The following is a 13,574-nucleotide window of genomic DNA, read 5'->3' as shown; positions in this document are numbered from 1 at the left end:
TTTATTTTCATTCTAAAAATTCGAACTGCGTTTTGCTCTTTATCTAATGCTGGATAGAATCTACACACTTTCATTTCAGTTTCCTAAAGAGATTGCCTAATTACAAATATTAGTATTTTGCTTTATTAAACCCGCCGAAAACAGAGTATTGCGTTCAGAGACATACACTTCAACAAAGAGATCAATATCAATGGCGTAAGAACGCTGTAAGGATGAGCTGCAGTCTTCGAATAGATTACACCGTGATTACATTTCAAACCCAACCCTTGTTCGCAATCACATATATTTACGGCAGTTCTAAACCATGAGGTGCTTCTCCAGCATTTACCGTGTGCCTATGTAACTGAGTGCCTTATGAAAACTACTCGTAACCTCATACCATATGAACATGTATTGCTCATAAAAATGTTCTCATAGCAAGAGCTTTACGTTGTACAGCGTATTCAAGTGATAGTGCAACATCTGGTCACTTTTTCGTTGTTGCTGTTGTAATTCTTTAGTGAAATATAAAAATAGTATGGCATACTGAGCGTGGCCACAAACATCGATGTCGAAAAATGGCGTTGAGGATGTCATCGAGGCGATGGCAATTTTGCTCGTGTGTATTTTTAAGCGATCTACTTCCCATACGAACTAATGAGCAATTTAACTAAGAGCTTTTAGAAACAATTTGGAACGCTTAGTGGACTTTAGCCGCGAAAAATGGATTCAGCTGCAAAAGTACTATTGCTTAGGTTTCTCTACCAGATATGATAGCGGTGTTACCGATTGTAAACAAAAAATCGAATAAAGGAGAGTATGTCATCATCTAAATTGAAATCTGGTTCCTTCGGTTGCTTCTATAACCGTCCGCCTGATCCTAGCTGTTCATTACAGCCCGTTACATCTGGGGTCTACCTCTAATAAATAACCTAATACATACTTCTATCTTTGAATTTAACTTGAAAGCTATGTTATTATTATTTCACTGTAATTATTCGTCTTGTAAGTTATCAATATCGACACGGCGGATTGACATGTATTTCTGTGCCAGACCGACGTCTGGAGCGCCACCAACGGTGTAGCACAGAAACTCATTCATAAACAGAAAAACGTAAACAATAACGTAGCCAACTATTCAATAACGGCATATCTTCCATTTTCCGGTATCATTAATGTAAACAATCTTTTGTCCTCTGAAATCCACTAGAGCAAAATTACTTATAGCCTGCATACATAAGTGAATAATTAGAATGACGTAACTACCACGTTGTGAATAAGTCTCTTAAATCCCATCACTGGCAACAAAAAATTAGCGGTTATGATTCTGCGACAATAGGACAACGCACCTCGAATCGCTGAAAGCATACGACGAATATATACTACGTGAGACGAGGGTGGCATTGTAAAAGGGAACGCACAAATCTTGAGCCAGACGATAGAGCTAATCAAAAGCTCTGCTGTGTGACCAATCGCTTTTCTGTATCCTTGTTATTTTTTACCAGATGGACTGGAATCACCCACTTCTCCGTCAGCTGGATGGTCTTCATGAAGTAAGTAAAATACTAATTGATTCATTGGAACAATGCAAATGATAATTGCGGTTACTTTCTATGTACGATAATAATAATAATAATAATAATAATAATAATAATAATAATAATTGTTATTATTATTATTATTATTACAAAAATATTAGATATAAAACGTGGACTGTTTAAAAATGCCGCTTATCAAGCAGTTGTTGTCACGCTCAGTATCGGCTCTAAACAAGCTAAAACAGTAATCTCCTTTTATTTCAAGATGTATGTCTTTTACTGTAGTGGTTTATTTTTCCAATAGTTCCAAACAAGTTACTCTTTTCATAATTATCTTTCTTAGTTATCTCGTCGTAATTGTCTACGACTTGGCTCCCATGTAGTCCCGCAGTTAATTTTTAAAAAATAGCTTTGACGTTTATCTCTAACCAGGCTGCGGCTGCTACGACTACTGAATGGATACTGGAAAAATTTTAAGAACTGCCCAAACATTATATCCGTCACTCTGCATTACACAACGTCCTAAACGAGTCGTTACAAGTTGTATGAGAGGTGTCTAAACGACAGCTTCCCCTGTGAGCATAGAGAGATTGATTTAGAGCGGGTCCATCGAGAATTTTATTACAGCAGGCAAGAATACCTAACAGGTCCTTTGTAAAGTCTTTGTCAATTATTGAGCCGCTCGCTCTTAAGTGCGTAATAGTTCAGTAATGGAATTGAACGAACTGAACGGGTTTTGTTGTAAGGGACTGTCATATTGATGATGACCTTCATGGTCGTGCTGTCTCTCTTTAGGTGCCACTACGCTACGAAGACGAGGAGACGAGAGTCCTGGCCGAATCCCTCGTACCCATCGACGAGCTTCAGGTAGTTTATTACACATTTCGCCTATTTCACCATGACTGAAAAAAAAAGATCGTCGTTTTGCTATCTGCACTAACTTATATTTAGGTAATTAGGTTACCTGGACTATGACCGACATACGAGACAGGTTCTCATTAAAACATTGTCTTAATATTGCCATCAATAATGCAGAAATTTATGCCAAAAGCACTTTACAAAGCTGGGCATGTTGCTACAGCTTGATGCGTTGTAAAATTGGCTTTGAAAATCAGTGAGACAAATATGGCAATGCGGTATTCTTCTGAAAGTAACACTCTGATTTTCTATTAGATTAGGTCGGTGTCTATTAGTTTCCTTCTTCAATGTTCACCGCCAGAAACCTCTTTCTTTACGGTGCAAGGTTTTGCACATAATTTTCGTCAAATCACAACTTTATGTTGAATTCCGTCTTCAAAGATTGTCATGTCGGGTGGCAAAAAACATTTTGGGTAATAATTTGCATTCGTTTTTCACCGAGCTATCAGAATCAGCAGGTATGGAAAAACGCACGGAGCTGCTGGAACTTCTTGGCATTGAAAATAATAGAAATTAAAACAACTCTTGGGACTAATGTATTCAGTTTAACAGGAAATACCCACTTCTTACTCGAGCTCAAGATAACATTTTATGTCCTGAACAAGACAATGTTAACAGCATTATAGAGCAATGAAAAGGTTCCACCATTTTTTAAACAATGTACTTTTAGCAAACGAAAAGTTAAACCGGAAAGCGACACACAAAAACAAACGTTAATTATTCACTAACCTAATACATTTGCTCGCTCTAGGCTCGCGTAGCTACACAATATGCCCCCCCCGAGCTGGAACGAGATCTTCTACTGATAGAAATCGTTCAGTGGTTCAAACGTGAGTTTTTTAGTTGGGTCGATAACCCCAAATGCGATAGCTGTAGTGAGAAAACAAAGGTTGAACATATCGTTTCTCCGGACGATATCTGCTTGACGTCGGAAGAAAAAGAAGGGCTCGCACGACGGATCGAGTTATACAGATGCACTGCATGTAAACGGGAACTGCGATTTCCAAGGTAATAATCCAAATAATTTATAGAATAATATCCTTTTGTATTTACAGATTTTCCGAATCAGATAAAACAAAATTAAGTCGTCGACAAACACGCAATAATTACAAAAGTTATCAATCTGGCCTTTTATCTGCCTACTAAATAATATGTCCGTTGATTACTTGACTAAGTATATGCAAACATTGTCACAAATATTGGACCATATGCGAATATGGAATCAGTCCAGAGCGGCTATCTTTACTGGTGCTTAAGTGCATGCGTTTCTACTTTTCACAGGTATAATTGCCCGCGGAAGCTTCTTGAAACTCGTTCAGGTCGTTGTGGCGAATGGGCTAACGCCTTCACGCTGATTTGTCTTGCTCTTGGCTATGAAGCGAGGTGATTGCCGAAAATCTCTTTTGACAAATCTTTTTGGAAAATATAGACCATTTTCCGAAACGTTTCATAAATAATTTTTTCGTCGGTTAACTTAATGAGCATTACCCAGCCATCCAATGGAATAAAGCAATTATTTCTGAAAATAGTGTTTAGTCAATAAGAGAATAATTCGTGTTACAAGAGTATGGAGCGTATTTTACCAGTTGTGAACCGCTTCGGTCAAAAGTGTAGTTTTACTTCTCCATAGTAAAAATTTATAAAATAAATGAACCAACGATAAAATCCATTGCATGTTTTCAATGAAAAAACAGCCAAGAAAGATCGCCTTGCCCAAATTAACATGATTAGATATGGGAAAACATCTATTTATTTGAAGAAAACACTCATCTCAAAGAATATGAGCTATTTTTTAAGGTTTCTTAATTTTTTAAGGTTTAATATTTCTTCAAGCATTATGCTTCTCCATCGGGAAAAAAACTATTCTAGAAAAGTAATCATGCACTTGAAGGACATGAAACACATGCCGCGATGGTTCATATTTTACCAATTTTCAATCATCTAAGCTAAGATCACCATTTTAAGTAATCAACATTTTGGTTTCCCTAAATCCAATGCTGTACCTATTTTGTGCGACTTAAAAAAATAATTTTCTAATACAGAAATTTCACAAGGTCTTGGCTGTTATTAAGCAAATCGTAGAATATCATCAACTTATTCAACTTTATAATACGCTCTATAAGCAAATTTCACACACAAAAAAAAAGTATTCATTCAACTTTAGGCACCGCTTATCCTAAGATGAAACTCTATTATGCCTGAAGTGTTACAGTCGTGTCGCATACCTCGAAAATATTTAATGCAAATTTATCTTATCACAGAAGTACTGCAGATCTCGGCACTTTCTTTTAGGTACGTATGGGACGTGACAGACCACGTCTGGACAGAAGTCTGGTCAGACGCAAAAAACCGTTGGGTTCACTGTGATCCGTGTGAAGCAGCGTGTGATGCACCACTCACTTACGAACAAGGATGGGGTGCGTTATTTGGTGCCCTTGAGACAATGTTTGTGGCTAAATATCTTCCTCAAAACATGTATAACGATTAAATGGTTTGATGCTTTAGTTGATATTGATGTTTTGGTGCAGTGTGATGAGCCTTCTGTTTTGTCTACCCTTAGGTAAACAGCTGAGCTATATCTTCGCTTTCACGTCTTTCGAAACTGTAGATGTTACTTGGCGGTACGTGACAAATTTCAAGGAAACTCTTGCAAGACGACGAAGCCTACCCGAAGCAATACTTATCAAGTAAGTTACGATTCTGCTTCGATTGTGCCGATGTGTATAGCTAATCGAAGAGGCACAATATGACTTCCGTACATCAATTAGATATTAAACACTGTCGGTAATTATATTCTGTTCTATAAATTTATCAGAAAGGCTAAAAACTTCCAACCATGTGGAGATAGCAATGTTTTTTTCGTTATGGTTGTCACAATTGACTGATTCAGTCAAAAGGATCCGAGTCATGCATGTTCGACCTACAGCAAGTCGTTAACTCCGACAACTATTTGCTGGCACCTTATTTTGACCACTCATACTAGACTGAAACAGTACGAGAAAATTTAGCTTGTTTTCATCTTTTATAGTATGATCTTAGTATCGTTAGGTTGTACCACCGCACCAAGTGATCTCAGTGAAGTAACAAGCACTGAAAGTGTTATTGGAACATTTTTCAGATATCAAGATATTCGAAACGAGGCCTTCCAACGACCATTAAGCCCTGTGCATAAGGAAAAGTTAAAAAAGCGAAGAATTATGGAGTTAACGGAGTTCCTCGCACCACCAAAGTATGTGTGACTGCAATTCCGGGCCCTGCATTCTATTGTGCTTAGGCCTCAAGTATTAGCTTTAGTGGTATGAAGTAAGTTTGCATGAAGGTACATTTTCATGCGTAAATACTTTGATAATATCAGTAAAATGCATCCCATAGTCAAACAAAGGATTGGACAACATTGGAATAAAGATATTAAGAATTAAGGGTATGGCGATTTTGTTGTGCGGTATGTTGCTAAGCGTCGTAAATTGGATGATAACGCTTCGTCTATCGTTCGTTTCAGACAGATAGCGATGTCTTGAGTTGCTTGAAGCCGGGCAGAGGCAACTAATTTGACAGTCAGACCAATCTTTAGCATACTTATTTTTCATGCCATAACTGTTCCGTTTTGGTGTCCAAGGGTTCGAGGAATAGCAGAATTACAAGGCCGCATTTCTGGAGATGAAGCGTGGCGTTTAGGCCGTAAAGAGACAGATAATACCCGAATCATTCGCAATTCACGGCCTGACGTCAGAACCATGGAAATAACTTACTCTTCGGCAAGGTCAGACCTTATAATAGTAATAACTATAGTCATCCTGACAGAAATTTTTTAAAATCTATGCTATGTTCATGTGATATTTTCGTTGATATGTACAGGCACACAGGTGCAAAACACGAAATTCTTCCGGTGAGCCGAAAAATCTGCTGTATTTTCTTACCATTCGTGTTTACTCATCTGATATGGATCGACCTCCTTATTAGCTGTCCGCTTTTAACATGCAAATATCAGATGTCTAGATACCTACCACATTTAATGTCTAGTATAATTGCTGCACGTACATTATGAGCTATTTAGTTGTTCGCATAGAACATTTTTTACAAAATTACCTATTTCGTTCTTTTTTCTTTCTGTTGGCTCCCATTGTGTGTTCTGCAGTGACATCTATGTCATCGAAGAGGACGGAGATGTCGTCGAGAAAACTTACGGCTGGGCGTCGATGATGCAATCACATCTCGATATCATTCGCAAGGAGGAGTTAGACTGGAAGATGGCTTATCTGGCAAGGTAGTTTAATATATAGTATATAAAAATATATTAATTTAATCCACGCTTAGCCATCGAGGTATTCAGAAACTCAACCGGTATTTCATTACTACTTTTATGTCTAGACGCTTAGAAACAATCAGAAAAGTTTCTAGGCATCTAGAATATGTACATGTACGCCATTCAATTGCGCAGATCCAGGAGTTGGAGATTATTTTTATTAGCACAAATAATAACAGTATTCAGATTTAATAATAAAATATTTCAAAGATATTCTTACACCGGGCTTGACTCTGGCGTATTGCATCGTTACAGACGTCCAGGCTCATCTCTAGGTGTAATGCAATACAAGATCGAGTTAAGCAGGGCATGCCGTGTAGTCGAAGTCACTTTCATTCGAGAGACATTCGAGAACGGCGAAGTGGCAGTCAACCTGTCGACCGGAGAAGATAACAGCCTTTGCATACGCGGAAACGGTTTGTCGATACTTTAAATTCATGTAATCTGTCATTTTATACGGTACTATTTTTTGTCTACTTAAAATGCTTTGCATATAATGTTTTTGCAAATCTTCGCAACCATAGTGTCAATAGTATCTCACATTTGCTTAAGCAAAGAAGTTCACTTTGATCGCAAGTTTGAGTTACAATTGCCTTATAAATAAACGCTATACAATACAACGGATTCAACCTGCTACACAAGCATATCCGAGGTGAAGTTTCAGTACTTATAGTAGACATATATATAATGATCACAGTATTTCCTATATAGGTATAGGATATGTATACTCAACCATACATACTGAAATGCATTTTTCGGGACAAACTGTAGATCCTGTTACCTTCAGCCTTCCACCTGACTCTGGTTATAATTTGGTGCTCACATGTGAGCTGTCTGGAGGTCAAGGAGACAACGCATGGCAGCACGCGCAAGCTTTTCGACAGGCGCTCAGCACAGACGCAATGGCCCCCACTAACTCCACATCCTCAGCATTTTCTATTCACTGTGCTTCCGGGAAACAGCAACGAATTGAAAACCACCGCCAGCATTCGCCTACCCTGAAGCTTCGTCTATTTTTCTAGTTTAATTTGCTTGACTCGTTTTCCTTTTTAGCATTTAGAGGCTTAAAAACGAGTCGCCTGTTTGAGCCTTCGGGCATATTATACAGGTCACCGATAATAGTGTAATTAAATTGATGGTGAAAATGCACAAAGCGACTAAATCTGCCAACTATTATAATTAAACATTAAAAATTCTAAGTTGTTACGAAAGTCATTTTTGTTATCGTTCCCTTTGCTAACTTTCCATTTATGATTGAAGGATTTTCTGTAAGCCAGAAGACTGTTGTCGTTTTTTTGCTTGGATTACGCAGTTCTCTTTTTCGAGTTTTGATTCTAAACATATGTCAGGTCGTTACAGGTAACATCTTTAACATTTCCTGCTCGTCTTTTCTCATGGTGTAGGTATGGCGTGTTAGGATTTCAAAAGTGCCTCCGCGAGTTCAAAAATAGCATCTTTGGCCTAAAGAACGCGTTCTTCGCGATTTTCCGAATTTGACGATAATTGCCTTGGGCCATTCTAGAAGGAGGATAATTGTTAGATAATTTTAAGTTTCCTAAAGAAGTCCTAATGATATTCTCGTTGTAAGTGAACAACTTGAAAATTTAAGTTGTTCAAGCAGTTTGAGGTTTCTATAGCCATATCATAACTATGTCGCAAATTAACTTGTATCTTAGCCGCCATAAACATGTTTGGACCCAATGTAAAATCTGGATAAGGTGGCTATACCAGCTTTGTGAAGCTTTCTAGCTATACATTAGAGAAGAAAGGCAATGAAAAAAAAACTGCAATTATTTTCAATACTTGTATATTATACATTGATCAGGATGAAATTTTAGCTAAACGTCAACCAGTGTAGAAGCATAACCAAGCAAGGATCTATGACCCTGCCAAAAAAGTAGTTATGATTTGGCGGTATTGCACTGTATGCGTTATTTTGATATTGGTTTGAAGACGGCTTTGGTGGTACTCTAACTGTAATTTCGATATATAAAGCCACGACTGTATGGACAGATTATTTTTTAATTAAATTTTAATTATTTAATAAATGTAGCGAAAAATAAAAAAATAAGTCACTCCCTTTCATGTTTCATTGCCGCACGGTAGACACAGGAATAGATAAAGATAACAATAGAATTCAAATGTAGAATGTAGCCCAACATTTATTTATTTGTATTTGTTATTGAAAAGGATTTGTAATACCTAAACTAAAGATTAATGTCAAACGATGACACATACTAAAATTATGTAGAACCTTCATTCGTAGGCGGACATTATTCCCAAACCTTCTTGTTCGACGGCTTCTTAAGAAAGTCCCGGATGTCAATTTTGGGCTTGCCAAAATCTACTTTCGTTTTGGTAATGCCGAAGTAGTTATTTAGCTCTTGCCATCTGAAATTTCATTCAGATTGAAAAGATAAGCTTGGTAAAACATATTTATTGGCTCACAGATATGAATTTCATCATTTCAATATATAGAATGCGTAAGATGTTACAAAACCATTTATGTACATACTCCACAATGGGAGCCGAGGAATCATTGAAAAAAACTACTGACTCTCAGCTGTTATGATAACGCTGGCTAAGGTCTCGAGCCAACGTGGCTTAGAGGTAAGGTCCGGTAACCATAAAATGAATTTTTTTTTTATCCCTTTTTTTATAAAATAATCCCTTTTATGAAAAAGGGATTTTATAAAAGATTATTAGATTACAATAGACGTCAGAAATATGCGCGAGTCTTTATTGGCCAATTCTGATAGACAAACAAATAAGCATCTTGTCGGAAATCGTTTGCACCAGTTTACAGGTTAGTGTACCTAACACTATATATTCGACTTTTCAATGACCAATATCTCGACGATGACGCCCTTAACTTGTCACGTTCGCAAGTTTTCACCCAGTGTCTTTGCGGATATTGAACGCGCATCCGTCGTCGTTGACGTCTGATCTACACCACTCTTCACAATATTACAAGCGTCGATACTGTGCATTTTCAGAAGCATTCTTTCACCTTTTCTTATGTCTCCCGCGTCTCACTAATAGTTGCATAGGGTCTGACCAGAAGAGCCTCTCTATTTACTTGTATATATATATGTATATATAATTAGATATGATCTGAACCATGACGACTGCGATGTAGTGTTTAATCCACCAAAAAAAATCATTATCAAATAAAACTTGTTTGTCAGCAGTTAAAAAATTAGAGGTTACCTATTTATTTCTATTACCTACTTATGATATGCCCTTAAAATATACGCTAAAGACATTTCATATTCACACGAAATTATTTTGCTTTTCTAAAATGTAATTAATACAGTAAAGCTTATAATAAGATACCTCTCGTTGGGTTTGTGCACTTCACTTGGTATTAATCCGCACCGTTGAGCTTCGTATAGCCTTAGGGAGATCAACTTATGCTGTCGGAAGCAGAGGCCAGTCACCTAAAATTGATAAAGCCAAACGATTGTAACAATACTAGCATGAATGCTGCGAAACGTCCAATCTCAAATTCTAAAATCAATTTCAAGGAAAAAAAATTAAGTTTTGTCCCGTTAATATTCTATATATAAATTTAAAAAAAATTATAATGTATATATGCATGCACTGCTCTCCCACTCAGCATTAATGACAGCAGTAATTCCACAGTAGTAAATTTTATTTAAAAACGGAAATTTACAATTGTCCAGTTCGCTTTTGCCCTTGTCAAAGTGATCGGAAGCCACGTGTACCCGGAAGAGCAACACAATTCAGCGCTTTTTAGCAGAAAACCCTACATAGTAACATTACAAGGCAAGTCATCGCATTGTCTTAACCAAGAACCCATGACACGATCAAAAAGCTATGCTATCTCATTACGGATACAATAGTCCATCGAAAATACATTGAAAAATGTGCTTTGGTTGTACACTATAGCGATTGTGGAATCTTGTAAAAGAAAAGCAGACAGGTGCTATAAAGAATTATACCGCTCCTAATACGTTTAATTCTTTCGTTAGTTAGAGCCGTTCGAGTAAAGCGTCGACGTTAATGCTTTGCATTACGCCTCAAAATAACTTTTTTTTTAACTAGGTTTTTGCGGGGTAAAGCTTACCGATTGCCTAATTCGTCCATAAAAATTTGACAAGGTGGCTGTGTCTTTCTAAATAATGGATCACGGATTACTGCAGTGAGATAAAAATTTAAACTAGTTTACTCTTACTCTCTAACGAATAAATTACGGTAGAACTTGGATTTATCCATCTTTTAGAAAATGAAGGTAAACGTAGAACACTGGACGTTTAACCCAAGGTTGTACAAGCCGGAACTGTTTTTGCCATCATTTTAGAAATCGCATACATTTATATGTACATGTGGGGCAAATTGATATGAAAGAGTTCGCATGTACCTTTTGGGGCAGGATATTTCCTTTTCGGTCCATAAACTGAGAGATGATAAGCACATCTGTGTGCTTCACGTCATGGATTCCCAAAGAACACAGCGGGCAACTACGGGTTTCGGTCTCCTTTCAGAAATAGGTAACCAAATGAGATCGGAAGTAGAATTAATTAGTAAGTATGAATTTTAATTATACTCGCCATTAAAGATATCTGCTCATTATTAGTATTAATGCTTTAACTAAAGTACAGATATGTACCATGTATGATATTCAGCATTTTTACCGGCTCCATTTAGCTATTAGAACAAAATTCAAGGGTTATTTTCGTGCGCGTTACGACGGTTTTTTTCTCGAGAAAGCCATCGACGAGAGTTATTTTGAATAATAAAAAGTGGCTGGTTGGTAAACGACAACCAAAATGCTATACTGGAAACGTAGCTCACGATTGCAGATGCAGCAGGCCGTAATAGTTTTTCCTTATGAGGCGAATCGACGAACGTTCCCTCAATCACAGTCACTCCGTTTTCTTCCCGGTGGACTATTTTCTTCAGCGCACACACTGCACTTTTGTGTATAGCTGCTGCGAACTGATAGGTTCCGTTTGCTCCATTATTTTTTCTAACGATGCCGACCATCAGCGAACAAAAGGGAAAATTTGCACGGAGAAGTCCTGCCGTTGCTCGTTCCACAGACACTACACGTGTCAACGTCATTGCTTGCACAATGTATACAGTGGATCAAAGATATCCACTCATTAAGATCAAGGGAAACATGGATATAGGTGAAGCTTCCCGCAAACACTATCGCAGCGCAGCGGACAAGTCGCCGCCGCATTTGTTGTTGTTTATGATTCAATCCGTTAGATAGAAAAGGAGGCATGTTCCGCTATTTAACAAGTAATAAAACTCATTTGGTTAAGACAACGCGCGAATTGCACTGGCGATTAGTTGCCTTTGAATGGCCGGGAAAATTTCTGCAAATAATAGATTAGAAATGAGGATCCCTTACCTTGCCCTATTGTCGGTAAATTTTATTGCAACTGAACATTTCGAAGCTCAATGATTAAAAATGGTAGTCATGTTTTATTTCACTTTAGCACTAACATGATTTGAACAAATTGTTCATTTAATGCACTATGTGAATAAAATCTTAAATATTTTTCCTTCATTTTTTGTCATTTTTCAATTGTTTTTTTGATCCTCACTAACTTTTCGGTCCGACTTTTTACTTTTTGCCAAGATAGAAGTGGGAATATATGATCAGCTTCTAAGAAAAATAAAATGCCGCCCTGGAATTATATCTTTATTAGCTTTATATTATAGAATTATATTTTATTAGCTTAAACAATTTCTGGGGATGTTTATCTCAAGTTAATCGTAGAGCAATTTGACAGTATACGCAATATTCATGTGCGTGCGTGGTTCATGGTTAGAACTACTACAGATTATAGATAATTAAGTGCACTATAACAACGATATTACAGAATAATTTTTTATGAATTATATGATAATAATATATAATCTCACAAGTTGAGACTTTCGTATCTGATGCATTTCTACATAGTAGAACCTTTTCCACACTAACAGATAAAGATTTACTTGAATTAAAGTTCAATTCGTTTTATGCCAGGCAAGGGTGCTCAAAATGACGATCTCCTATCCGAGTTGAACTGGGTTGCTGATTACCATTTTAGGATACGCTATAATCACACAAACGTTTAGGGTATACAGCATCGTCTACCGAACGTTGCCGTAGAAGGAGGAATACTGCACAACTATTTCTGCTGCCTCTTAAGTGGTAAACCAACAAGTTTGAAATACTTAAAAGGCTCGCCTTCAGGCAGGTGCTTTTAGGACACTTTAATGAACTGTAACGAATTGCACTTGCTTATCGGTACTGTGTCTAAAGGCTTAATTTCTACATTGCACAAAATCATGATTATCTCTCTTTATCCAGTACACGATTTTAAAATATAAGGGCCTCAAATTGTATTACGATAGGACGCGATGAAGCACCTGATTCTAATTATCCTAACAGGAAAACTCTTCCTTCGAAAAGAACAAGGAAGGTTTTTGAATCATAGAGAAGCTGCAGTTAATTTATAGCTGACTTATCCTTTTCGCAATTCTCATACTTTGTTGTTTTAATATATATATATATATATATATAAAATAATCCTTTGTTGATGAATTATTACAAGCTATTGAAACTAAGAATAATAGGCCCGTGTTCCATTATCTGCGGCCGGACTTCATTACATACTTAGTCGTACATAAAGCACAAACGTTCGTGTCGTTTTACCGATCAGGTTATGTGTGATACGTTTCCCTCTTTTCATGACACCGCCATTTTAACGGCAGCATTCCCGTTGTCTTCGCGACACAACTGCTGTCACATGCTCCGTTGCCGCTACCGCTGCTGCTCGGGCCGTCGCCACTGTTGCCGTCAACGTTTCCCATAC

At 37.3% G+C, this 13,574-nt stretch overlaps 2 protein-coding genes across 5 annotated transcripts; one reads left to right on the top strand and one right to left on the bottom strand.

The window, feature by feature from the left end:
• Positions 1-352: 352 nt before the first annotated feature.
• Pngl (N-glycanase Pngl) lies at positions 353-8,817 on the top strand. Its single transcript, XM_022803541.2, has 12 exons — positions 353-598; positions 1,485-1,532; positions 2,313-2,384; positions 3,187-3,443; positions 3,717-3,818; positions 4,728-4,852; positions 4,996-5,122; positions 5,554-5,664; positions 6,052-6,195; positions 6,571-6,699; positions 6,994-7,154; positions 7,510-8,817. The coding sequence occupies exons 1-12, from the start codon at positions 548-550 to the stop codon at positions 7,758-7,760; spliced, it is 1,578 nt and encodes a 525-aa protein (XP_022659276.1). The 5' UTR covers positions 353-547; the 3' UTR covers positions 7,761-8,817.
• Positions 8,818-8,874: 57 nt separating this feature from the next.
• mRpS18A (mitochondrial ribosomal protein S18A) lies at positions 8,875-13,503 on the bottom strand. 4 transcript variants are annotated; one of them, XM_022803545.2, is made up of 4 exons: positions 11,557-13,503; positions 11,123-11,236; positions 10,075-10,178; positions 8,875-9,129 (listed from the first exon to the last, which is right to left on the bottom strand). In XM_022803545.2, exons 1-4 carry the CDS (start codon positions 11,824-11,826, stop codon positions 9,012-9,014), a joined length of 606 nt encoding a protein of 201 aa, XP_022659280.1. In that variant the 5' UTR covers positions 11,827-13,503; the 3' UTR covers positions 8,875-9,011. The 4 variants fall into 4 exon arrangements, with proteins under 4 accessions (XP_022659280.1, XP_022659279.1, XP_086843889.1 ...); XM_022803544.2 differs by having other exon boundaries at positions 11,123-11,239; positions 11,557-13,160; XM_086987763.1 differs by lacking the exon at positions 11,557-13,503 and adding an exon at positions 11,372-11,391.
• Between the last annotated feature and the right edge of the window lie 71 nt (positions 13,504-13,574).

This window comes from Varroa destructor, unplaced genomic scaffold, assembly GCF_002443255.2.
Source record: "Varroa destructor unplaced genomic scaffold, Vdes_3.0 BEIS01000004.1, whole genome shotgun sequence".
NCBI lineage: Eukaryota > Metazoa > Arthropoda > Arachnida > Mesostigmata > Varroidae > Varroa > Varroa destructor.
Note: the sequence above shows the minus strand (reverse complement) of the source record. Positions and strands in the feature narration are given on the sequence as shown.